This window comes from Pongo abelii, chromosome 22 (genome assembly GCF_028885655.2).
Source record: "Pongo abelii isolate AG06213 chromosome 22, NHGRI_mPonAbe1-v2.0_pri, whole genome shotgun sequence".
NCBI classification, from domain to species: Eukaryota; Metazoa; Chordata; class Mammalia; order Primates; family Hominidae; genus Pongo; species Pongo abelii.
In genome coordinates this window covers 53,840,483-53,866,067 of record NC_072007.2, presented here as the reverse complement: position 1 = coordinate 53,866,067, position 25,585 = coordinate 53,840,483, and the positions used below count along the sequence as shown (strand labels likewise).

The following is a 25,585-nucleotide window of genomic DNA, read 5'->3' as shown; positions in this document are numbered from 1 at the left end:
CCTAGTGGGCCCGGGACCAGCTGACTCTGCCGGGGAGGGAGGTGGGTTTTCAGGCTGAATAGGCTGGGAGCAGGGACAGAGAAGGAGAGGTGAGATGGGACTGGGGCTGGGTGGACTGTGCCTGTGTGGGGTTTGTGTCACCTGCTGTGACATGACATTGTGACATGACATTGTGATGTTGGCTGCAACAGCAGAGGGCAGCTGGGAGGTGCTGTTGTGGTGGCTGCAGCTCCCAGCCTGGGTGTGGCATGGCCTGAGCAGGCCTGGCACCCTGAGCACCCAGGCCAGTCTCAGCCAGTTGTCCAGAACCTACAGGAAGTGCTGGCTCCACCAAGAAGGGGAGGGGGGGCCTGGCCACCCCTAATGATGGGGATAGAAGAGGCAGCTGCAGGGGTAGGAACCCATGCATGGCAGGGGTAGAACCAGCCACCTAGAAACTGAACACCAGACAGGCACCGAGTGATGCAGATTTCCCCGTATGTTGGTGGCACCTGTGCTGCTGGCTGCCTTGGGGCTGAGTTATGATGAACACCACTAGCTCCCAGCGGGATGTGGGACATGCAGGGCAGAGCTGGATGTGTGAACTGGGCTTTCCTCGTGGGATCTGAATCCTTTCCTGTCCCTGCTATGGGAAGGGCTGGGGTGCATGTGGATTGCTGGGCAAGAGCAGGAGGGCGGCAGGCTTGCGGGCCACAGTAACAGCTGCTGAGGGCTGGACGCTCATGTCCCCCAAAACTCAGGTGGAAATCCTCACCCCCAAGGCAGTGGCATTAGGAGGTGGGGCCTTTGGGAGGTGATTAGGCCTGAAGGACAGAGCCCTCATGCTGGGATTAGTGCTCTTAGGAAGGAGAGATCCCTTGCCCCTTCCACGTTTGAGGACACAGTGAGAAGACGCCCATCTGCAAGCCACAGGTGGACCCTCGCGAGAGCCCGGCCATGCGGGCACCTGGTCTGGGACTTCCAGCCTGCAGGACTGTGAGAAATAGGTTTCTGCTGCTGAGAAGCCGCCAGTCTGTGGGATTTTGCTATAGTAGCCAGAATGGACTAAGAGTAGGGGAATGGGAGATTCCCGCTGGAGCTGAGAGCCTGACATGGGAACGTGACAGGCCAGCGAGGCTGTAGACGTGGCCATGCATCACTGCTCTCAGGGCTCCCGAACTTAGAGCATGGTGAACCAGACAGTGATGAAGCAAAGCCACTGCCACGCAACTCCGAGGTTCAGCCAGCAGGCACCGAACATGCCAGCAGTTCGGTGGCACCCAGCATGCTCAGTGGCATGTCCCTTCAGCGGACGGGGCACCAACCCAGCGTGTGTGCAGTGAGAGCATGTGGTGTGAGCACACCCGGCAGGAGCTCTTCTGGTGCTGTTGTGTGGCAGCAGCTGCTGTGCACAACGCAGCTGACTTTGCCCCCTGCGCCCTTGGTGTCCCCATATCTGTGTTCGGTGGGCAGCTGTGATGGGACATCTGGAGTTGCCATTGCCTGTCACAGGAACAAGCATTGGTGGGCAGACCCTAGCCCAGAGGAGGCCCCAGGGGCAAGCCACCAGTCTGGGGGCCAGAAGGTGGGGAGGGTGAAGGGCCCACCCTCTTCTGGTTCCTATCATGCATGGATTTCCAGTGCCCACCTCATTCCTGGCGGACACCGTACTATCAGGGGTTCACTGGGCTTTGGGAATGCCTATATGGCTGATTGTAGTGTGGCCTCTGGCAGCCAGTGATGGGGTCAGGTCGGAAACGGGAGAAAGAGAAGCTGCTTTAGAGACGCTGCCACTAGAAAGAAGGAAAGGCAGAGACTGTCAGTCTGGGGCTGCCAGGAGGGAGTGGTGGCCAGGATGGGTGACACGCTGCTGTCATGTCCCTGCATAGGTCCACCGATCAGGGAGAAGGAAGGGAGGAGAGCTGTGCTCCTGGGGGCTTTTGCGAGAGCTCCCCTGGCTTGCCTCCTCCCCAGGGCTGGGCAGGGGGAGCTTCTACAGAGGTCATTTTCTCCTGAAACCCAGGGTCCAGAGTGGCATCAGCTTGTGAGAGGAGCAGAAAGGGCCCTGAGGGCTGATGGTGCAGGCCCTGGACAGCCTGGAGCGCCCTCCCACTGGGAGTGTTACTAACCTTCGCCAACACCTAGGCGACCTCATTTAATCCTTACAGGAACCCTGAGGGGCAAACTGAGGCACAGAGAGGCTCAGCGACTTGCCTGAGGTCACACAGCTAGTAGAATTTTGTGGAAAGCCGGGACTCCACCGCACCCTCGACGTCTACTCACCACTTTGTCTTCAGAATTAGATCAATTTGCTACAACTCTGTTTGCCTAGACCTGGGTGGACCCGAGCTGACTCACAGAGTGAGTAACCAAATGGCCCCCAAAGGCTGCTCGCTGTTTTATGGCAGCCACTTTTCCTGATATGCGTTGGTCCAGCTTGACGGAATGTCTTTTCTTCTGAATGTGCCCTTAACCCTGGCTCACGTATTTTGCTGGAATTTTCAGCCCCTGCTCCTGCCTGTGTTGCCAAATGGCTGCGGCCAACTGCCCAGACAAGGTTTAAAGTTTCTGTCTGAAGTCTTGGGAAAATGGATCGTTTAGAGAATTGATTTTCAGCAAACTGACCAATCAAGGTCATTTTGTGAACCGACTTTCAGAGAATTGATTTCCCATATCCTGATCCAATAACTAAACTTTTAAAAATGAGTCTGCAAGCCCCAATTCAGAAGCACGGGATTTTGCATGTTAAGAAAGAGTTATGGGTACACAATATCCTGAGTGTATTAAATGCCACTAAATTGCACACTTCTAAATGGCTAATTTTGCATTATCCTAATTTCATTGAAATTAAAAAAGAAACAACTAACAAAATTCATACCCAGAACATGAAGTCATTCCAGATGGAGTAAAGTTTATGGAGGAATCTAATAAAGACTTAATCTACCAAAGAGATAAGAAAAAGGACCACAGCCATTAAAGTAAATACATTACAAAAACCGAACGGCAGATTCAAGACAAGAACAGATAGTTATGAAAATGGCACATCCTGAAAATGAAAAATACAGTCACCGAGACAAAAGGCTCAGAAGATGGGATAGGATCAAGTACACAGTTGAAAAGAGACTTAGTCAAATAGAAGAGAGAAATAAGGAATTTGACCAGAATGCAAAACAGAGAGACAGAGATGACAATTTCTTTTTTTTTTTTTTTTAAACAAAGTCTCGCCCTGTTGCCCAGGCTGGAGTGCAGTGGCACCATTTCTGCTCACTGCAACCTCCACCTCCCAGGTTTAAGCAATTCTTGTGCCTCAGTCTCCTGAGTATCTGGGACTACTACAGGTGCGTGCCACCATGCCCAGCTGATTTTCATATTTTCAGTAGAGATGGGGTTTCGCCATGTTGGTCAAGATGGTCTCGAACTCTTGGCCTCAAGTGGTCCTCCAACCTTGGCCTCCCAAAGTGCTGGGATTACAGATGTGAGCCACCATGCCCGGCCTGAGAAGATTTAACACGTGTGCATGCATGTGCACACACGGAGACATGTGCACACACGGCAACTGAAAGCCTTGGCAGGGCCGGGCGTGGTGGCTCACGCCTGTAATCCCAGCACTTTGGGAGGCTCAAGCAGTTGCCAGTCCTTGGGATTTTCTGCTGTGTGCGTGGGGACACCCCTTGAGAGGCTCCTGTTGATGGGGCAGTGACCCTGCTGGTGGGGCAGTGAGAGGCCGTGGCTATGAAGCCCCCTGGCAAGGGGGTTCCTGGTTCTGCCCTTCCAAGGATGTGGTCTGGATACTGCTGGAACCCATTTCCCACCTGAGAAATAGGGCAGGGGCGTCCATCTTGCAGAGTCACTGTGGAAGGTGGAGTCACCCCGCTGTGCCCCCGAGGGCATCTGGAGTAACTTCAGAGCCATAGCAGGCACCGTGCCCCTCCTGGCCCCGGCCCCACCCCCTTATCTGCCTTCTCCTAACTGTTCCTCTTCTGGAAGTGCCTGGAGCCCAGGAGAGGCCTGTGCTAGGGGCTCCTCCCTGTCTGGGCTGCCATCTACGCACTCGCTGGCCCCCCTTCAGTGCAGACAACACACTATGTCCAGCAGCAGGGCCTTGTCCTCATCCTCGCCTGTCTGCCAGTGGCTTTGCTGTCCCTGGTCTGGGCCTGACTCTGACATGTAGCCCATTCTTGCCTTTTGTGAGGGGCGGCTCCGGCCCCTGCATCTTTGTAAGACAAAGACTCCAGAAATAAATAAATTTATTTATTTATTTATTTCGAGACGGAGTCTCGCTCTGTCACCCAGGCTGGAGTGCAATGGTGCAATCTTGGCTCACTACAGCCTCCACCTCCCGGGTTCAAGCGATTCTCCTGCCTCAGCCTCCTAAGTAGCTGGGATTACAGGCGCGCACCACCATGCCCGGCTAATTTTTATATTTTTAGTAGAGATGGGGTTTCATCATGTTGGTCAGGCTGGTCTTGAACCCCTGACCTTGTGATATGCCTGCCTTGGCCTCCCAAAGTGCTGGGATTACAGATGTGAGCCACTGTGCCTGGCCAGACTCCAGAAATTAGGCCTGCGGGAGATTCTGTGCTGTGCTGAGGCCTCGGCTGCCACGCCTGAGCTAGGAACCACGCCACCACCCAGTGACCCCGCTCTGGCCCCGGCAGGGACCCACGATCAGGCCCTGCTGCCCCCACCATGCTCCCCTGGAAGTCAGACCCACCTCCCCTACCTCGCAAGGGCTGTGGCCAGGCACCAAGCCTGGCTCCCTTGGTCCCAGTGGAGACCACGGGGACCCGGGTGGACTCCTGGGCCTCAGGGGTCCCCATCCAAACAGTGGGAGGGTTGGGCTGGGGTGACTGGAGCTCACCTAGAATGTTTGGCAGTGCCTGCAGCGGGATAGGGTCTTTATGTCATCGCTCCTGAGGGTCCTTTGGAGCCTGTTCCTGCTGGTGCGTCGGCAGCTCAGAGCCACACGCCTCTCCCGAGGGTGCTCTGGCTGCCCGTCTGCCCCTGTCCCTCCCTCCCTCGGTCACCCTAACAGTTGCACCCGCAGCACAAGATCCCCTGAAAACACACAGTGAGGCCGGAGCCGCTGCACGCAGGGCACGGCCCTGAGGCTGTTTCATCTCGTTGTGAGAGGTTTCCAGTTGGCACAGGTAGTGTCTGCTTTCACCCATCCTTCCAGAAACAAGGGGCCTTGGGCCACGGGAAGAGCGCATCCTGCACTTCCATGCCTGTGTGGGAGTGGCCCGTCCACTGGAGACAGCCTGTGCCCCCCTACCAAGACCACGCTCATTTTGTGAGAGCTCCTGCCATCCTGTGGCTCTTGGACCTGGAACTCACATTCCTGCTCCATTCTGAGGGCCAAGTGATGTGGCTAGATGCAGAGACATGGGGGCCTGCAGCGGCCGACACCCAAAGCATCCTTGGTGGCTTTTTTTTTTTTTTGAGACAGGCATGGCAAGGCCCCCCTCCCGCCCCCTGGATCTGCCTGTGAGCACAGGGTGCCCCTGGGGGTGTCCAGAGTGAGAATAAATTCCGTTTGGGACAGAGTCTTACTCTGTTGCCCAGGCTGACCTTCAGTGGTGCGATCATGGCTCACTGCAACCTTGAACTCCAGGGCTCAAGTGATCCTCCCACCTCAGCCTCCTGAGGAGCTGGGACCACAGGGACACACCACCATGCCTGCCTAATTTTTTTTTTTTTTTTAGAGACGGGAACTTGCTATGTTGCCCAGGCTGGACTCAAACTTCTGGCCTTAAGTCATCCCACTCAGCCTTCCAAAGATGGGTAGCTTTTGGTTGCAGATTCTAGCTAGGTTGCAGGACGTGAGGAAGTGGGGGTGCGGAAATCACAGCAACACCCTCCCCCAAGGGTGCTTTCCGTGGCCCTGTACACAGCCCTCCTGGCCAGCTCTGAGAGCAGGGACCCTTCTCTGGATGCTCCAGGCCATCGCTCTGCAGGAACCCGGTGTGTCATAAGTAAAGGACAGTCGTCTTTACCTTGGAGGAGACAGTTGTGGGTGCCTCCCTGCAGGCTCTGACATCTGTAATTCCCCAAATGTAGGTGCCACGTTGAACAGTCCCTTAGACTTCACCGCAGCACTGTGTGGCCACTGTGCACAGCCTTCCCAGGCCAGCTGCAGAATTCCATGGAAAGGTTTTGATGAATGATTACAACTCAACGGTCTAGGCGCTCAACCTCTTTTTAGAACAATGCCCCCCATTGTGGAAATCCTCGGTTCGGCCATTGGGAACTCCCCAGTTTTGAGGGCAGGTGTTGGCAGTTTCATCTGGTCCAACACCAGTTTCAATTTCCTGTGCCTCCTTCAACAGTCTGCGCAGCCTCCCGGTGACGCAGCCTCCCTGTGACTCAGCCTCCTGGTGACACGGCCTTGCTAGCTGCCATCCTGTACCGGGCCCAGGTGACACCATGGGACGTCTGTTATTGAGGCGCCCCCGGCACCTGCCATGGGGTTTCCCACTTTGGGGTCCTTGCATCTGTGTGGCTTCTTCCTTGCTCTCAGTGGTCACCTGGTTGTCGGTGGCCCGCGTCCGTCAGCCCATCATCATTCCGACTTGCTGTTTTGATCGTCGGCCAGAAAGCCAGGCAGCCGGCCTTGCTGGACCATGTCTGCAGTGGGAATTTAGAGGCTGAGAGGGAGGGCTTCAGGGGCCCCTGGGAGTGCAACACATAAATGGGGGCTTGCACACAGGGTCGGGGGGGCTCTTGCTCCGATGTTCCCGGATCTTTTTTGCCCCTTGTAGACCCACAGGTGTGTGTGCAGGAGCCCTGAGGAGGCCAGAGAAGGGTGAGCAGGGGGCCGAGGGCGCTGCGGTGAGGCCAGGCTGCAGACGGAGCTGGGGCTGGAGCTCAGGAGCTGGTCTTCCCTGCTGGGGCCGCGACGCCTGCTGCTTTCCTGCCGGCTCTCTGGGTCAAGGCCTGGAAAGGCTTTCTTCTCGGGCTTTTCATCAGCTTATCGGCCCACTTAGGTAACGGCACTTCCTGTCCATTAACCTCAGCCGCACTGAGATCAGCTCTCCACGCTCACTTGGCAGGAGGCTTGCAGGAGCCTTCCTATTTGGAGAGTAAAAAGAGCATGGCCTCCGCAGCGGCCAGGAAGTGGAAAGCCCTAGCTTCCTGGTTCCAGAGAATAAACAGGGGATGCGGCTCCCAGATGCAGCTGAAAGTGCTCTGGGGACGGGGACAGTCGGCCGGGGCCTGTCCCAAGTGGCTGCCCTGTTGCACTGATGTCCTGGCCCCTGAGAACACATCAGTAGGGCCTGGCCGGACCCTGGGCCGATGCCACTCTTAGGGGTGAGATGGAGAGCCTGGCCCAGGCTGAGACCCCCACCCTACACCCAAAACGTGTCTGGGCCTCTAGGCCCTGCAGAGCACACTGGAGGCTCAAGATGGCACCTCTTCTGTGGGACTGGGCCACAGCCTGTCTGATGCCTCACTTCTCTGACTCTTGGAGGCATGGTGCTGGCCCGTCTGTGAGCCCCAGACCCCCTCGTAGAGCTCGCTCCAGGGCCAGGCCTGGCCCCCTCACCGGCTCTCAGCCAGGCTCAGCTGGTGGCCGGCTCTGCCAGGGAGAAGCCCGGTCTCTCTCTCTCTCTCTCTGCCTCCAGCTGCATCTCCCAGGCTGCTGCAGCATGGCCCCAAGCCTGGGCGCCAGTAACAGCCTCTGTCCCTCTAGCCTGTACAATGGCTCAGCGCTACCTGGGGACTCCCTCCAGCCAGGCCAGACATGCTGGGCAGTCAGGGTCCCTGGGAGCCCCTTGACAGCAACTGATGGCAGGTGGGGGATAAGTAGCCAAGTGTCTCCTGCCAGTGGGGGCAACTCTGCAGGTGGCTCTGCAGCCTCCCCAGTCCCCCATGGGTGCTTGCCCCCCGAGTCCCCCATGGGGCACCTGCCCCTTTGTCCTGACCCCTGCTCCTTCCCTCTCTTCTCCTGGGGTGGCCAGCGGTCACCTGCCATGTAACCCTGGATCCTGTCCCAGCCTCTGCCCCTGGGGAACCCGCCCAGCAAGCCATCCACCCTCACTAAGGTCCAGGCCATCTTCCATGCTCCCCTCACCACCTCATTCTTTCTGGCCCCAGAGGCCATCACTATCCAGGGCACAAGGGGGCCTGCCCCTTGGCCAGGTGGCTGCCTGTCCTCTGACCCTGGGCTGTGGACAGGGGGAGGGGAGAGCTGGAAACCGGGGTCAGGAGGATGCCAGCAGGTCTGTCACTCCCTGCCTGGATCCGGCCAAGTGCGGGGAACCTTGGCCAGCGTCCTAGAGAGCTGGCGTACCTCCTGGGCCTGACGTGGGCTTCCCGGATTGCATAAAGGCTCCTTCTCCTTACATAGCCAGGGCAAAGGTGCATGACAACCCTGCGCAAGTCAAAACAACCGTCAGCGGCGGGAAACCTCGATGAACAAACACCGGGAGAGTGGTGAGTAGCTGCCAGGAAAGCCCCAGCCTCCGGCAGGAAAGGGACTCTGGGTGGGGCGGCCCCAGAGAGAAAGTGGTTAGATGTACGGACAGACAGATGACAGGGCTGGCCAGGCAGCGCTGCCTGCAGGCTGTGCAGTTGGCCTGGGGGTCTGGAGCCTCCGGGACCCACAGATGGGCCCGCACCCTCATCCCTGGCTTCTTTCAGCCCCTAGCCATGCCAGGCGCCAGTGTGGCCTGGTAAAGGCCTCATGCGTTCTGTCCTGCTGGTGGGGGAGGCTGGCCTCTCATGCGCTTGTCCTTAGAGAGCAGCATGAAGGTGCCGCACCCCACCCGGGAGACGAGGGGAGTGGACCCCTCATGAGAGCCAGGCCGCATGAGGCACGGGCTGCCATGACAGAATACTGCATGCGGGGGGCCTCATGCAGCAGAAATGGACTCTCTCAGAGTCCTGGGGCCAGACTTCAAAATCAAGGTGTTGGCAGGGCCACCTCCTGCTGAAGGCTCCAGGAGAAAACCCTTCCTGCTGCTCCTAGCTTCCGGTGGCCCAGGCAGTCCTTGGTTTGTGTCCACATCGCTCCGGTTCTCTGCCTGCGTCTCACGTGGCTGTGTCTGCACCTTTCTCCCTTCTCTTCTAAGAACGTGTCCTTGGATCTCAAGTCCACCCTCATCCAGGAGGCTTTCATCTCAAAATCCTTAACTTAATCCCATCTATCTGCAAAGACCCCTTTTCTAAATCAGGTCCCATTCTCCGGTTCCTCGGGTTAGGACCTGGACAAATCTTTTGGGGGCGTCGTTCATCATCCAACTGCACTTGGCATGGGAAGGCCCCCCTCCTGTCCCCTGGATCTGCCTGTGAGCACAGGGGCACTTGGGGGTGTCCAGAATGAGAACAAATTCCGTTTGGGACAGAGCTGGCAGAGGCCCCAGACGCTGGCCTCCCGAGCGGGGTTGTGTTGTTGGACCCTGTTCTCAACACCAGGCACATGCCACCAATTCGTGCTTCTGTCTGGGCCAGGCTTCCCCATCCCCCTGTCCCAGTCTCAGGAGGGTGTCTGCAGGTTTCTCTCCCTGGTGGACGGAGCCACGTGTGGGTTCCACTTCATTCTCCAACTGCCCTGGTGCTGGACAGAAGCTGAGCCTGCCCGCCTCCATACATGGGGTTGGAGAGCCTGGGGTACCCTGGTGTCAGAGGCAGTGATGATGGGGGAGGGAGAGAGATGGGAGAGGGGTCTGGGATGCCATTGGAATCCCTCAGGGCTTCATCTGAGCTGTCTCTGCCTGCTTCTAGCATTCCCAGGTGAGTTCCAGGAGGCCCATGGCCCCTCCTGTACAGCCCTCCACCGCCCAGAGCCTTCCAGCGCCATGTCTTCCCCTTGGAGCATCTGGAGGCCCCAGACAGCACCTGCCTGACGTTCAGCAGAAGGGGAGACCGAGGCCTGCAGCAGGGTGTTTTGTCAGATGCTGCTCCCTGACAGGGAAGTGAGAGGTAACCCACCTAGAGGTGCCGGATGGGGTGTCCGGGCAGCGTGGCCTGCAGGCTGAGCCAGGAGAATCGCTTGAACCTAGGATGCAGAGGTTGCGGTGAGCTGAGATGACACCACCGCACTCCAGCCTAGGCAACAGAGCAAGACCCTATCTCAAAAAACAAAACAAAAGTTCTCTGCTTATTTTGCACCTAATTTCTGTTTAGTTAGTATAGTTTTAAAGAGTAGATTTAGGTTTACAGAAAAACTGAGCAGAAAGTACAGAGAATTCCCGCACCCGCCTCCCCACACTGTCCACAGCTTCCTTCTCTGTTATGAGCACAGTGATGCCATGGTACATGGGTCACAGCTGATGAGCCAGTATCCATACATTGTTGCTACCTACGTCCATCTTTTACAACAGGGATCACTCTGTGTGTTGTACATTCTGGGCTTGGGGCAAATGTATAATGACATATATAATGACATCATTATAACATCATATGGAGTAGTTTCACTGCCCTAAAAATCCTCCACGCTCTGCCAATTCATCCCTCCCTCCTCCCAACCCCTGGCAGCCACTGACCTTTTCCATGTCTCCATGGTTTTGCCTGTTCCCCAGTGTTCTATAGCTGCATGTTCTATAGCTGCATGTTCTATAGCTGCATGTTCTATAGCTGGAGTTGTATAGCTGTATAGCCTTTCCCAGGCTGGCTGTTTTCACTTAGCTGCACGCGTTCAAGTCTCCGCTGTGTCTTTTCATGGCCTCCGTGGTTTTCTATGAGAAATCCTGGGTCATTTGAATTCCTGCTCCCTCTGTGTGTGTAATGTATCGTTTTTCTCTAGCTGCATTCAAGATTTTTCTCTTTGTTTTTGTGTTTTAGCAGTTTTTAATGTGTGTAGGCATGGTTTTATTTGAGTCTAGTCTGTTTGGGATTTGCTGAGCTCATTAAAACTGTAAATTGATATGTTCCCCCAAATTTGGGAAGTTTTCTGCTTTTATTTCTTCAAATATTTTTCTGCACCATTTTCTTCTCTCCTCTGGGCCTCTAAGGACGTGAATGTTAGACCTTTTGATATCATTCCACAGGTCCTTGGACTCTGCTCATTTTTTTTCAGTCTTCTTTTTCTTTTTCTTTTTTTTTTTTTTGAGATGGAGTCTTGCATTGCCACCTAGGCTGGAGTGCAATGGCGTGATCTCGGCTCACTGCAACCTTCGCCTCCCAGGTTCAAGTGATTCTCCCACCTCAGCCTCCCGAGTAGCTGGGATTAAGGCACCCGCCATCATGCCCAGCTAATTTTTGTATTTTTAGTAGAGACAGGGTTTCACCATGTTGGCCAGGCTGGTCTCGAACTCCTGACCTCAAGTGATCCACCCACCTCGGCCTCCCAAAGTGCTGGGATTACAGGCATGAGCCACCATGCCCGGCCTTCAGTCTTACTTTTCTTTCTGTTGTCTAGATTGGAAATTTTCTACTGATCCATGAGTAAGTTCACAAATTCTTTCCTCTGTCATTGCCATTCTGCTATTAGGTCTGTCCGTTAAAAAAACAATTTCTCAGGTATCATATCTTTGAGTTCTGAAATTTCTATTTAGTTCTTTTTTGTAGTTTCCATTTACCTACTGAGAATTTCTATCCTTCCATCTGTTTCACTCGTGGTTTCTTTTACTATGTGGAGCACAGTTGTGACAGGTGCTATCCAGTCTTGACCTAATTCCAGCACCTAGAGCATCTGTTGACTCTCTCTCTCGAGAATTTTGTGGCTCTTTATATGTCAAGTAATTTTTTTTTTTTCCGAGACGGAGTCTTGCTTTGTTGCCCAGGCTTGAGGGCAGTAGCAGGATCTCGGCTCACTGCAACCTCCGCCTCCCAGGTTCAAGCGATTCTCCTGCCTCAACCTCCCGAGTAGCTGGGATTACAGGCACTCACCACCACACCTGGCTAATTTTTGTATTTTTAGTAGAGACAGGGTTTCACCATGTTGGCCAGGCTGGTCTTGAACTCCTGACCTCATCATCTGCCCGCCTCGGCCTCCCAAAGTGCTGGGATTATAGGCGTGAGCCACCACGCTCGGCCCGTCAAGTAATTTTGAATTGTATTGTGGACATCTTGAATACTATGTAGTGTAGATTCTTGTTAAAATCTGCTGGAAAATGTTGATTTCTGTTCATTGTTTTGGCAGCAATCAATTCAGTCAGAGCCAGATCTCAAGTTTTGTCTTCTCTCCTGGAGGCTGTGGTCTCCATCTCATTGTGCTCTCGAGGCTTTTCCTGGGTGGCTGTGGGTGCGTCCTGAAGCCAGTGTTGTCTCTGTAGGGTGCTCTCTGCCCCTCCCCAAGTACCATGAAGTGAGAGAGCAGCGAGCAGGCCAGGTGCCGCTCCTGGAGGACAGCCACGATGCTCACCTGGACCTGGGCCTGGGCCCCACACACCTCTCATGGTACAAAACTGGAGGCCTACAGGCTTTCTGCTGCCCGCCTCTCCCTGGAGGTTCCAGCCCACACCCCAGGATAGTTGTAGGGTATGGCCAAGTCCATCATTTGCTCCTGGTATTGGGGGGAAGTGCCATGGTGGCCTCTGGCAGCCATCCTTGTGGCCTTCCTGCCCTTGCCACCCTTGATTTGTATATGTTTCAATATAGTTGCATAGTGGTTAAATATTCATTTAGCCACCTTCTGCTCCTGCCTTGACTTCCCACACAGGAAGATGGCCTGTACTAGTCAGGGTTCTCCAGCGAAGCAGAGCCGATAGGAGATGCAGACACACAGATGGATATAGATACCTAAGAGAAGAGGCATTATTACAGGAATCAGCTCATGCAGTTACAGAGGCTGAGAAATTCCATGATCTGCCATCTGCAAGTGGGAGAACCAAGAAAGCCTGGGGTGTAATTCCATCCATGGCGCGGGCCTGAGAGCTGAGGCCAGTACCTGAGCTCAGCAGGAGATGGTATCTCAGCTCTGAGAGCCAGCTCTCCCTTCCTCTGCCTTTTTTGTTCTAGTCAGGCCCTCAGTGGGTTAAATGATTCCACCCACACCGGGAGGGGCGTCTGGCTTCCTGAGGCCAGTTCAAACGTTGATCTCACCCGGAAGCACCCTCACAGATCCCCCAGAAGTAGTATCTCCCCAGCTGTCATGCATCCCAGCCCCAGCCAGGAGGAGACAGAGCTAACCATCACAGTGGACCATGGCGAAGTGGCTCTGCTGCTGCCTCACAGGTGCCGCAGACCCCTGGGAGGCACCAGCACCCTGGATCGAGAAGCCCGATGTGAAAGAATGTCTGGGAAGGATGTCATGCCGGAGGCTTGCGTGACAGTTTCCACTTACAGTGCGCTCACTCTGAACCTCCATGCTCACGATGGGCCTGCATCTCTTCCCACTATCTGCTAGGAAACACGAGGGTGAGTGATGAAGTTTTAGGGTGGAGCTGGTTGGCAGTGGGGCCCCGACTCCCGGTCCAGGGCCGCTTCCGTGGCACCAGTGACCCCCAGTGGCCCCTGCCCTTGTTTGGGTGCTGGACCCCTTTGAGAATCTGATGCACGACAGGGACCATTCCCCCCAGAAAACACATGTCCCCACCCCTCTTGTATGCAGAGTTGTGGGACTTGCTGCAGTTTGCACCCAGGCCTGTGCGGATGCCCCCTGACTGCCCGAGATGCTGCACCTGCCACTGCTGGGGGTGTACCTGCTTATGCCCACTCACAGGGGCACCTCCAGGGTGGCTGCCTGGTGCAGGCATTGGCTCTGAGCAGAGCAGCACTATGGGCCCATCTGGGGCTGGCTCTTGCCTGGGCCTGTGAGCACCGTCACAGCCAGCTGATCTGGGAGTATCCAGGGTGTTCTTGTCATTGCGGACACTGAACAGCCGTTGGTGGGTGGCGATGGGGGCTCGGAAGCTGAGCATCAGTGGCAATGAGAAGCAGGCCCTGTGGTTTAATTCCGAAGCACACGAACCCACAGAGCCGCCAACAGTCGTTATTCAGCAGGAGGGGGAACAGAGACAGCAGCCTGTGGAGCGTTCCAGGCAGGACAGGGCAACAAACCTGACATGCGGAGCTGCGGACAGGGGTAATGGAGGCAGGGAGTAATGGCAGGTGAGGCCATGGCCTAGAGGGTCGCCATGCTTGGTGCAGGGGAGGAGAGGCCCAGGTGTGGCTGCAGTGGCAGCAGGAGTCAGTGTGGCTGTGCCCAGTGGGGTGTTGTCAGAGAATGGACCTGGCTGCTGGGAAAGGTGATTGTGTTTGTCTCAGCCACACTGGACTCTTCGCTGACCAGCAGGCACATTCTGGAGATGCGGGGCAGAGACGAGGCCTCCGTGAGAAACTTTGAGGTGTGAGGGCCTTGATCTGGGGTGCAGCCTCCAGCTTTCTGCTTACAGAGCAGGACCTGCAGGAGCTCGCTGACTGCCTGCACAGTGGAAGGAAGACCTGTTTCTTTTACTTTCCTTGAGGAGAAAAAATTAAAGTTCTGAGCAAACGCATGGCAAGGGAGCTCTTGCTTTCCTCTCTTGGAGTTCTAGGCGGCTGGCGCTAGTGGCACGTGGAACTGGTCATGCACACTGGGTCTCAAGGCCGCCTCCTCTTCTGTAAGTTGAAAGGTTGGTGAGAACAGAGGTGTGGTGTGATCTGACAGTGGCTGGTTGCCTTGTTAGTTCTTGTGCTGCTGGCCTGCCACGTCTCCAGCTCTTTTAGAGGAATGGCCTACCTTTCAAAGAGGAAGTGCCACAGACGAGTCTAGTTCCCTGGGGCCACATTCCCACATGGCGAAGGTGGGCAGCCACTGAGTTGTGACTCTGTGCGTTCACCACTGTCTCCACCTTGCTTCATCCCTTGTGGCATACGTCCCTGCCTGGCCTCCCCGGGCACTGGAGCTGGCACTTCTTGTCTAGGTGTCTCAGGCCTGGCAAAGCTCCTCGGCTCCGGCCTGAGCGATGACCTGCAAGCACAGACTGGGCGCTGAGCCCCTGCCTGAGCTGACTCAGGGCTGGAGAGCCAGCCGAGTGGCATGCTCCCGAGAGCACAGCTGGCCGTGTGGTCAGGGCCTTGGTGGACATGCTGTCCACCTGGCATGGGCATGGGGACACAAGGGGCAAGCAATGCGGGCACATGCAAGAGCGTTCCCAGAACAAATGCATGGTCGTCCCCCAACCCCCTCCCTCGGAGTCCAGCTGCTGCCAAATGTCCCTTAAAACCCCGGGCAGGATGCCAGCAAGAGCCCCGGAAGCTTGATGATGAGACTCCCAGCCTCGCCTCCCGGCAGTCTCCCCCACCATGGCAGGCCTGGGCTGGCCCTGGCATCTGTCCAGGCCCCTCGGTGACTCTAACTTTGGCCAGGTTTGGGGACCACAAGGGATTCTGGGACCCTCTTTGCTTGGTGACTTGGAGTTCTGGCCTCGCACCCCCAAGACAGCAAAGGGCCTGGCCCTTCCGGTGTCATTGCGCTCCTGGGTCCCAAGCTTGCCTGTCCCCACGGGCCAGGGCAGGGCTGTGTGCCACAGAAATCACTGTTTCATAGAAGGGAAGACTAGGAAGTCACCTGCACCCAGGTCCAGTGGGTCTGTGCGAGTGGACGTCCCTCCTCTTGCTGTCTGCGTGGGTCACATTGACCAGAGTTTGTTAAGCCCGGGCCAGAGGAGGCTCACTCCCTAGGCTGGGAATGAGTTTGGTGTGGCTTCACACACGCTGCACTCAGACACACACCCTCTGCTCCACATGGTGATGAGTGAGTGGCTGGAGGAGCTTTTGAGTGCGCACCAGAGCTGCTTCCACTACCTCCAGGCCTCTGATGGCTGCGGCTGCAGACACAGCCGGCCTCGCGGCGTGTAAGAGTGGGCAAGGATGACACACGGGCTCAGAGAGACCAGGCTGGGCTTCAGGAAGCAGGTCTGTGTGGGATGGAAGTGCTTAGAAAGTCATTTCCGGAAGGCCAACACCAGTCGGCCCTCCCTGAGCGAAAGGACTTGGGGACATGTAGATGCACTTCTTGTATCTCCAAGGAAATGCTCCCCGAGGATTTGCGACGTGGAAATGCAACGGGCTGTGGAGTCCTGGGCGCCCCGCACCTCGAGCAGTGCAGGTGGACGTTTAGCTCAGCTCAGGGTTTGTAGCTTCAGGGGGTCACGGTCCACAGGAGTGCCAGGGGGCTGGCCGGGTGGGACAGAGGAGGCGGGAAGTGGTTGCGGACATTCTGCATGAACAGGACATGCACACACCACATACACACACACACACACACACACACACACACACACATACCCCACACACATATACACACCGCATACCCCATATACACACCACACACCCCATATACACACAAGTACACACATGAACATACCACACACCCCATATACACACAAGTACACACATGAACACACCACACAAACACACACACAATACACATACATGACATATACACACCACAAACATGTACACACACATACCATATACACATACACCACACACATACATGCCACACACAAACACACACACCACGTACATACACATCACACATACAACACACACATACCCCACACACATATACACAGCACACACCCCATATACATACCACACACCCCATATACACACAAGTACACACACGAACACACACCACACCCATATATACACCACACACAACACACATGTACACACAAACAACACACATACACCACACATGCACACCACAAACATGTACACACAAACACCACACACATACATGCCACACACATACATACACACACATGCACACACACACCACACACAAAAAGAAGCTGTGAAAGATTCCTTGCTCACGTGATGAGGCTTTCTGAGGAAAGCAGGGCCAGCTTCCGGGCTGCAGGAATGTCTGGAGAGCTGGGAGAGGACACTGGCTGGGCTTTCATTGAAATTGGGGTGAGGACCCTGGGCAGTGGCCCACACCTGTAATCCCAGCACTTTGGGAGGCTCAGGTGGGAGGATCGCTTGAGCCCAGAAGGTGAAGGCTTCAGTGAGCTGAGATTGCGCCACTGCACTCCAGCCTGGGGCAACAGAGCAAGACCCTGTCTCAAAAAATAGAAATAAACTGAGATTGAGGTGGGACAGGGCCTTCCATGGTTTGAGCCTCCTGCCAGTGCCAGGGCTAAGGGAGGAAGCTCTCCTGCCTGGGTGTAGGCAGAGGGGAAGCGGCAGCAGCAGCCAGACATCAAAGATGGAGTTGGAACGGGGGTGGGATGGGAAGGGTCAGGGACGCAAGTGGCAGGAGGTGCTGGGCAGCTGGCCCCATGCTTCCCAGCTGACTGCAAACTGTCCTGGCCATGGCCTGAGACCCACAGGGGCCCCAGGATCTAACAGGGAGAGGGGGCTTCACCACCCCAGGTGCAGTGTCTCTGGCCCCACAGTGCTTTGCGGCTGCCGCTTTCTGGACCCTCAGATCCGCCAGGAGGATCCCTGGCCCCGCTGCAGGGGGCTCCATGGACAGAGCTGGAAGGCAAGAGAGGAAGGCAAACAGGACACTGGGCTTAGAGACTCCATGCAGGGTGACCAGCCCCTCCAACCTGCCTGAACCCTCCATGGGTCCCTACCACTTTTGGGGTCCGATCCAACTCATCATGCTGGGGACAGCTGCCGCTGTGTCTGTCTGCCCCTCCTCTTCCCCACACCAGCCAGCCACATGTCTTTAGAGGTGACACAGTCCTTCCCTGGGTGATTATCTTCAGAACATTTCTTGGCTGTGGTAACAACTATGCAATAGATGGATCCCAGCCAGTGGGACTCAGGTCCACGTGGAGGGGTTGCTGCCGTCAGGCGCGGCGAGGGGAAGGCAGAGTGTGGACAGTTAGCCCACTTAGAAGGCCAGCGTGGGCAGGATGGCTGCGGGGCCTAGGGGCCCTGGGAAGATAGATGGGACAGACGATTCCCCGTGGGGAGGGCCGTGTGGGGAGAGGCAGGGTGAGACGGGGAGAGGCAGGGTGAGACGTGGAGAGGGGCAGTCAGAGGGGGAAAGGGAGTGGGCATTGCCCAGGTCGGGCCCTGTTCCTGCGCGTCACACACGTGCCCTGTGTGCAGAACAGAACAGGTTCACGCCCAGGTCAGGGCAGAGGAGGGTCCTGCTCGGACCCAGGCACAGGTCCTCAGGCTGACCACGGGGTCCAGGCAGCGCCACCTCCGGGACCCCCCTGCCTTCCCCTCCTCTTTGGCTGATGGCACAAGGTGTCCGCCACCCTCCCAAGCCACAGATGCCAGCGTCACAGGCCGCCTGCCGGGCCCAAAGCCTCTGCCTGGGCGCTCGGCCGCACTCTCCTTGCCCCCTCCTGGCGGCCCTGCTCACAGAGATGTCTCTGGGTGGGAGGTATAGACCCTCTGAGGGACAGGCCGCCCAGAACATCCCATGCCTGGCCCCAGGAGCCTGTCACCAGCCAGAAGCCCACCAGCACCAGGTGAGGCCCTGCTGGGTGGGTGGCCCTACCGGGGTGAGGAGGGCCCTTCTGAGGACCCCTGAAAAGTTCTCCTGACTTCAGTGACTCTGGAGGCCAGGGCTCCTCTGCCTGCTGCAGGCGCTGCTCCGTGTCGGGGTCCTGTCCCCCACCTGGTCCTAGTGAGCACACATGGGTACACATACCACACACACCACACACACACACCACCTACCACACACACACATACCACCTACCACATGCCACACACACCCCACATACCACACACAAACCACACTCCACACTACCCACACACACTACCCACCACACACTCCACACACCACACACATCACACAGGCACACACACCACATACATCCCCACATCCTACACACCACACACCACCCACACACACACACCACACACCCCACACACCACACACACACCCCACACTCCACACAGACACACACCACACACCACACAGGCACATACACCATACATTACACACACAGGCACACACACACTACACAGGTGCACACACACCACACAGGGACACACACATCACATACACGCCATTCCCCACACAGGCACACACCACACACTACACACCACACATACACCACACAGGCACACACACACCACACAGGTACACATACCACACACACATCACACAGACACACAACACACACACCACATACACATCACACAGGCACACACATGCCACACACATGCCACACCCCACATAGGCACACACCACACATACACTACACACCACACATACACGCCACACAGATACACACACCACACACAGTACACCGGTGCGCACACACCACACACATACCACACACCACACACACATACCACACAGGCACACACACACCACACATACTCCACACATCACACAGGCACACGCACGCACACCACACAGGCTCACGCACACACACCACACAGGCTCACGCACACACACACTCCAGCGTTTTCCCGCGTCCCCTCTGCCGCGCCTTCTGGGGTCTGTCCCACCCTTGCAGTCTCCCCACAAGTCCTGGGGGAGGTGGGAAGGTAGGTGGTGGGTCGAGCTCTAGTGGGACCAAGCGTGAGGGACAAGCAGGTGACAACCAGCTCCAGGGCTGTGCGGGCAGCGACTTCAAGAACCGGGCTAGGAGGCAGTGAGTGAGTGGCAGGGCGAGCGCCAGGCAATCTGGGGGACGCGGGGGAGGGCGGACACGCCTCCCGTGGAAGGTGGTGGCCAGTGTGGCTGTGAGGAGCTGGGGGAGCCCCATCCTGTCCTGCAGAGGGAGAGGGAGACACAGCCACCGCGGGGATGCACGGGGGGTTCAGGGGGCAAGGCCAGTGGCAGCAGAGGCTGTGCTGATGGCCCTGGTCTCAGAGGGGCAGGGAGGGTGGGGGCCGGGCTGCAGGGAGAAGGGGTGGATTTCGGGGAGCGCAGAGCCACATGGGAACAGGGTGGACAGCCTTGGAGGTGTGGGCCTTCGTGGGGACTCATGGGAACAGCAGTGTGGATGCGTGGAGACGGCTATGCAAGGAAACATGAGGTGTGTGGTGTGTGTGCACTGTGTGTGAGGTGTGTGAGGTGTGTGGTGTGTGTGCACTGTGTGTGAGGTGGGTGAGGTGTGTGGTGTGTGTGCACTGTGTGAGGTGTGTGTGTGTGTGAAATGTATGTGTGAGGTATGCAGTATGTGTGTGAGGTAGTGTGCGATGTGTGTGTAGTGTATGTGGTTGTGTGAGGTATGTGGGGTGTGTGAGGAATGTATTGTGTATGTGTGATATATACTGAGTGTGTGTAAGGGATGTGGAGTGTGTGGCGTGTGTGTGTAAGGTAGGTGTGTGTTGTGTATATGTGAGCTATATAGTGTCTGATGTGTGTGTGGGGGGGTGTGAGGTATGTGGTGTATGTTATGTTTGCGTGAGATCTAGTGTGTGTGTGTGGTGTGTGGGGGAGGTATATGGGGGTGTGTGGTGTGTATGAGGTATGTAGTGTGTGATGTCTGTGTGAGGTGTGTGATGTGTGTGGTGTGGGGTACGCGGTGTATGTATGTGGTGTGTGTGTGTGATATTTGGTGCCGTGTGTGTGGTATATGGTGTGTGGTATGAGGTGTGTAGTGTGATATATGTGTGGTGTGTGATATGTGGGGTGTGTGTGTGGTGTGTGTGATATATGGTGTGTGTGGTGTATGAAGTGTGTTGTCAGGTATGTGGTGTCTTGTGTGGTGTGTGTGATATGTGATGTGGGTGTGTGGTGTGGCGTGTGGTGTGTGTGTGATATGTGATGTGTGTGTGTGACATGGGGTGGTGCGTGGTGTGTAGTGTGGTGTGTGTGGTATGTGGTTGGTGTGTATGTGGTGAGTGAGGGGTGTGTGTGTGGTTTGTGGTGTGTGTGTGTGGTGTGTGTGTGTGGTGTGTGGTGTGTGTGGTGTGTGTGTGGTGTGTGGTGTGTGTGGTGTGTTTGGTTTGTGGTGTGGTGTGTGGTGTGCGGTGTGTGTGGTTTGTGGTGTGTGTGGTGTGTGTGGTTTGTGGTGTGGTGTATGTGGTGTGTTGTGTGGTGTGGTGTGTGTGTTGTGTGTGTGGTGTGTGGTGTGTGATGTGTGATGTGTGTGGTGTGATGTGTGGCGTGTGATGTGTGCGTGGTGTGTGCGTGGTGTGTGCGTGGTGTGTGTGGTGTGGTGTGTGGTGTGTGTGTGGTGTGTGTGTGGTGCGTGGTGGGTGTGGTGGGTGTGGTGTGTGTGGTGTGTGTGTGGTGTGTGTGTGTGTGTGGTGCGTGGTGGGTGTGGTGGGTGTGGTGTGTGTGGTGTGTGTGTCTGTGGTGTGTGGTGTGTGTGTGTGTGGTGTGTGGTGTGGTTTGTGGTGTGTGTGGTGTGGTGTGTGGGTGTGTGGTGTGTGATTGGTGTGTGTGGTGTGTGTGGTGTGGTGTGTGGTGTGTGTGGTTTGTGGTGTGTGTGGTGTGTGTGTGTGGTGTGTGTGTGGTGTGGTTTGTGGTGTGGTGTGTGTGTGTGTGGTGTGGTGTGTGTGGTGTGTGGTGTGGTGTGGTTTGTGGTGTGTGTGGCTGTGTGGTGTGGTTTGTGGTGTGTGTGGTGTGTGTGTGGTGTGTGTGGTGTGTGTGGTGTGTGGTGTGGTGTGGTTTGTGGTGTGTGTGTGTGGTGTGTGTGTTGTGTGTGGTGTGGTTTGTGGTGTGGTGTGTGTGTGTGGTGTGTGTGGTGTGTGGTGTGGTGTGGTTTGTGGTGTGGTGTGTGGTGTGTGGTTTGTGGTGTGGTGTGTGTGGATTGTGGCCCCCATCCCCATCCTTGCGGAAGGGCTCAGACCCCGGCCCCTGTGCATTTACTCTCTAGCTTCTGGGTGCCAAGCTCAGGCTAAGGGGATTTCTGACAGGCTGGACGTCTGGGCTTCAGCCCTGAAATAAGAGTTTTGAGAGAAGAGGGCGGCGCTGGAACCCTCACCCGTCTTTTAATGAAGGGATTTGGCTAAGAAGAAATGCCAAGTACTTCCGCAGGCCATCCTGAGGTCAGGATGTGGTCGGTGTGTCTGGCCCTGAGCAGTCAGACCTGCTGGTGGCTGGAGCTCCGGAAAGCTCGGGACCCCTCTAGCGTCCTAGGCCTTCTGTTTTCCTTCCTGCTCCAGGAGGCAGGATTGGCAGATTCAAGGAAGCTTTCAAGACGGGTTAGAAAGAAGGGGTGTGCTCCGATCTGCCAGCCTGATGTCCTTCACGGGACCACAGTCCAGGAACTGAGGTTCCCTGCGAGGGGTGGATGCTGTGTCTCTGAGCCTCCCTACCTTCTTGAAGGCAAGAGCGCCCAGAGGTGTTCGCTTTTGGTGTCAGCCTTTGAGCTGGAGCCTGGAGCTGTTTCTCTGAATTCCTTCTGCTTGTTTCCTTATGCTCTTGCCTGGGAAGAATGAAATGAAAAGAAAATGCAAAGCCCAGAACCTGGCGGAGATGGGGTGCCCCAGGCCGGAGTGGGCAGGACGGTGCTCTCAGCCCACTCTCAGTACAAACGCTGCCCCGTTCTTCACCTCTCCGTGCTTGCTGCCAGAGTGTGTCAAAGACCCCGAAGAATGAAATGACTTCGGAAGAGGAGGCCACACACCCGTGAAACAAGCCGGATCTGCAGCAGAACATTCTTTACGTGTTTTGGGACATTTCAAAGACTGATGGCGTGCTGCCTTTGTGATGTGTGATCTGAAGATTCCATCAAAGAAAGTGTGTCCTTTGTGTGAAAGTTGTGATTCTTGGCATCTTCGTGGTTTTGGGTCCTGAAAAAATACCACGAGGGCCCTCCCTTGTGGCCTCTGCAACCATAGGAATGCGGGTTTTGGAAGTGGCATTTCAGGCACGTCCAAGTAGGAAATCAGAAGAGGCCCCAGGACTCCGATGTGGGTGGAAGTAACAGCAGGGTGGTCGGGGGTGCCTCGCTGGGGACCCTCCAACACCCCACTGTGGTTTCTCTTAGGGGTCGCTTGGACAGACTGTTGGAGGGCTTTCGTCCCCAACTTTGTATTGGCAGGTCAGTTTTCAAAGACAACCCGAAATGCAGCCCTGTGGTTCTGCCTGTTGAGAACCCAGCATTGAGACCCCAGGGGCAACAGTCTGAGAAGACTGTAATTTGCAGAAGAATCTCAGGGTGATGCTGGCAGGGCAGGGGTCAGAGCTAGCTGGGGACTAGGGTGGGCTGGGCACACTGTCGTGGTGGCTGGTGGTCACAGCTCATGGAAGTCTGCCAGGGCAGGTAGCTTTGGGCCTACAAGGGCAGGGTTCTAGAAGGGTGGTCTCCCAGCTTTTGTGAAAACCCTCCTTTAACAATCAAAAGAGTTTGAGTGCACACTCCCGATACATGTATACACATTGATTTTTTTTTTTTTTTTGAGATGGAGTTTCACTCTGTCACGCAGGTTGGAATGCAGTGGCACGATCTCGGCTCACTGCAACCTCTGCCTCCTGGGTTCAAATGATTCTCCTGCCTCCCTCCTGAGTAGCTGGAGTTACAGGCACACACCACCTCGCCCAGCTAATTGGTGTTATTTTTGGTAAAGACGGGGGTTTCACCATGTTGACCAGGCTGGTCTCAAACTCCTGACCTCAGGTGATCCGCCCGCCTCAGCCTCCCAAAGTGCTGGGATTATAGGTGTGAGCCACCACACCCAGCCTGACACATTGATTTTTTAACACTTGTCAAATGGACTGGCTAATAGTAAAATATTACATAGATTATAGAATATAGGCATTTTAAATACTTTTAAAAGATGAGATTTTGAAAGAAGGATAAGTATTAATATTTTCCTCCTGCGCCTCCCTGGGGCCTGTGGTCCTCTCTTTGTTTTTGACCCCTGGGCTAGAGTCAGAAGACAGGAAAGAGTTTAGCCTCACTGTAAGGACAGGCTTGTTTTTGTGATTATTGTTAATTTTTGGCCATATACCTTTAACTTTTCATCATACATTTTTTCCAAACATCAAGAACTTGAGAGGGAGCAGTATCATGGTAGCCCCATCTGACCTATAACCCTTCTTCCCTCCCCCGGCCTGCTGTCCCTGGATTCTTTTAAAGCAACCCCTGACCTTATTTCATCAGAAAAATACCTCAGTGGGTAGCTGTACAGAATAGGGACTCTTCCAAAAAAATAACTGTACTACCGTTATCACACCTAAAACATGACCCATGAATTCTTTGTGATAACTTTGTGATAATCTGCTAGCAGTGTTGAAATTTCCCTGGTTGTCTCCTGTCTTTTCAGAGTTGGTTTGTTTGAGTACAAAGTCCAAGGCTCGCTGTGACTCTGAAGTCCCTCTGGAATGCCGAGAGCTTCCGTCCCCCTCCCCCATCACATTTATCTGTTGAAGAAACCTGGTCCTTTGTCCTGTAGAATTTCCGACACTCTGGATTCTGCTGGCTGTCTCTGTAGTGTCGTCTACCATGTTCCTCTGTCCCCCAAATCCTGTAGCTCTGACGATGATGATGAGGTGGTGGAGACGCCCTCGCAGGTGGGCTACCCTCCCATCAGGAGACACATTGTGTCAGTTGCTCCCTCTGGAGTCCTTGCGAGTCAGACTCCTGAGTCAGGACTACCACCGTCAAGGTTGCCACCGCCGCCTCCTGACACGCGCCGCCAGGCTCCACGCTCATGGCCTAGACTGGCATCTCACCAGGCTTGTCAGTGGACTAGAGTGCGGGGCTGCGCTGCCTGTGGCAGTGGGTGTCCTGCTGCTGGGCACAGGCCCAGAGAGGAAGTGGCAGAAGCTGGGCATGGGATGCTGGTCCTTGAAGGAGTGTGTGGGGCCACTGGGTTGAACACAGCCCCCTGCAGCCCTGTGACCTTGAGTGAGTCCCTTTGTGGCCGGGTGGGAGGACATCAAGGCACAGACTGAGGACAGGGCCCTTCCCGGGCTCTCGGCTGGCCTGGTCATCACCAACAGGACCTCGCAGGCCCTTCCCCTCCACGGGCCCCAAGCCCCATCTGTAAGAAGGGGCAGCCCAGGTTGTTTCAATGAATCCAAGAGAAACACTAGTTTTTGTCCTAGAGGAGAGGCCTGGCATGTGCCTTCGCACTAGTGATCTGGGAGGGAGTGGAGCTGACACCAAGACCCCACGAAACTACCTTCTTCCCCCCCGTACCTAGAAAGGGCTTGGCTCCCACCACCCCTGGTGAACCGAGTACAGCCATTCAGAGCATTTTGCAAGACCTCATTCTTTCCTGGAATCCCGGTTGAGAACAAGCTGGCTGAAGGAATGATCTGGAGAAAAGAGTTGTAGGAATGTGTGTGAGAGAGTGTGTGTGTCTGCCTAGAAAATGAATTGACTCTGAAAAATGGGCCGTAGGCCAGAAATAGCAGCCCTCCTGCCCTGGTCACTGCTGTTGGGAGGACAGTGTGGCATGTCCTATCACTCTTTGAGCACCTTTGGCTGCTAGGACTGGTGGGGGCCCCCTCTACAGGAGGTCGTCGTCCCTCTGGGCTCACCGCTGGGCACGGAGCTCCCGTGGGCAGGTGGAGTGGACACGGCGGCTCTGCCTTAGGACTTGGGGTCCTGATCAGCTGGCAATCCCCCGCGGCAAAGTCCACCCCTCAGTGAAAGCCAAAAGCACTGCTTGACAGGCAGGCCTGGCTACAGGAGCTGTAGTCATCACACGCCCAGTAAATCACGCTCCTGGCACCTCCACGCAGAGTGGCGATTTGTCAAAGCAAATGCAAGCAAATACCCACCCACTGCCGGCCTGGCAGGCTCCCCAGGAGTTGGATAGCTGGGGAGAGCCTGGACACATTGGTGGCTCTGGGAGCCCGGGGTGCAGACTGCTCAGGGCAGGTCGCCCCTACCCTGGG

At 55.7% G+C, this 25,585-nt stretch overlaps 1 protein-coding gene across 1 annotated transcript; it reads left to right on the top strand.

The window, feature by feature from the left end:
* Nucleotides 1-214: 214 nt before the first annotated feature.
* LOC103888909 (putative uncharacterized protein encoded by LINC00313) lies at nucleotides 215-22,669 on the top strand. Its single transcript, XM_054542795.2, has 5 exons — nucleotides 215-3,317; nucleotides 8,330-8,415; nucleotides 9,751-9,863; nucleotides 13,099-13,281; nucleotides 22,169-22,669. The coding sequence occupies exons 2-4, from the start codon at nucleotides 8,345-8,347 to the stop codon at nucleotides 13,191-13,193; spliced, it is 279 nt and encodes a 92-aa protein (XP_054398770.1). The 5' UTR covers nucleotides 215-3,317; nucleotides 8,330-8,344; the 3' UTR covers nucleotides 13,194-13,281; nucleotides 22,169-22,669.
* The last annotated feature ends 2,916 nt before the right edge of the window (nucleotides 22,670-25,585 follow it).

What these genes read in the sequence shown, in the direction of transcription:
- LOC103888909 (XM_054542795.2), top strand. Translation starts at nt 8,345, where the DNA reads ATGACAACCCTGCGCAAGTCAAAACAACCGTCAGCGGCGGGAAACCTC. An exon ending in GAACAAACACCGGGAGAGTG is followed by an intron (nt 8,416 to 9,750) that starts GTGAGTAGCTGC and finishes CCTCCTGTACAG; the next exon opens with CCCTCCACCGCCCAGAGCCT. An exon ending in AGACCGAGGCCTGCAGCAGG is followed by an intron (nt 9,864 to 13,098) that starts GTGTTTTGTCAG and finishes GCTGCCTCACAG; the next exon opens with GTGCCGCAGACCCCTGGGAG.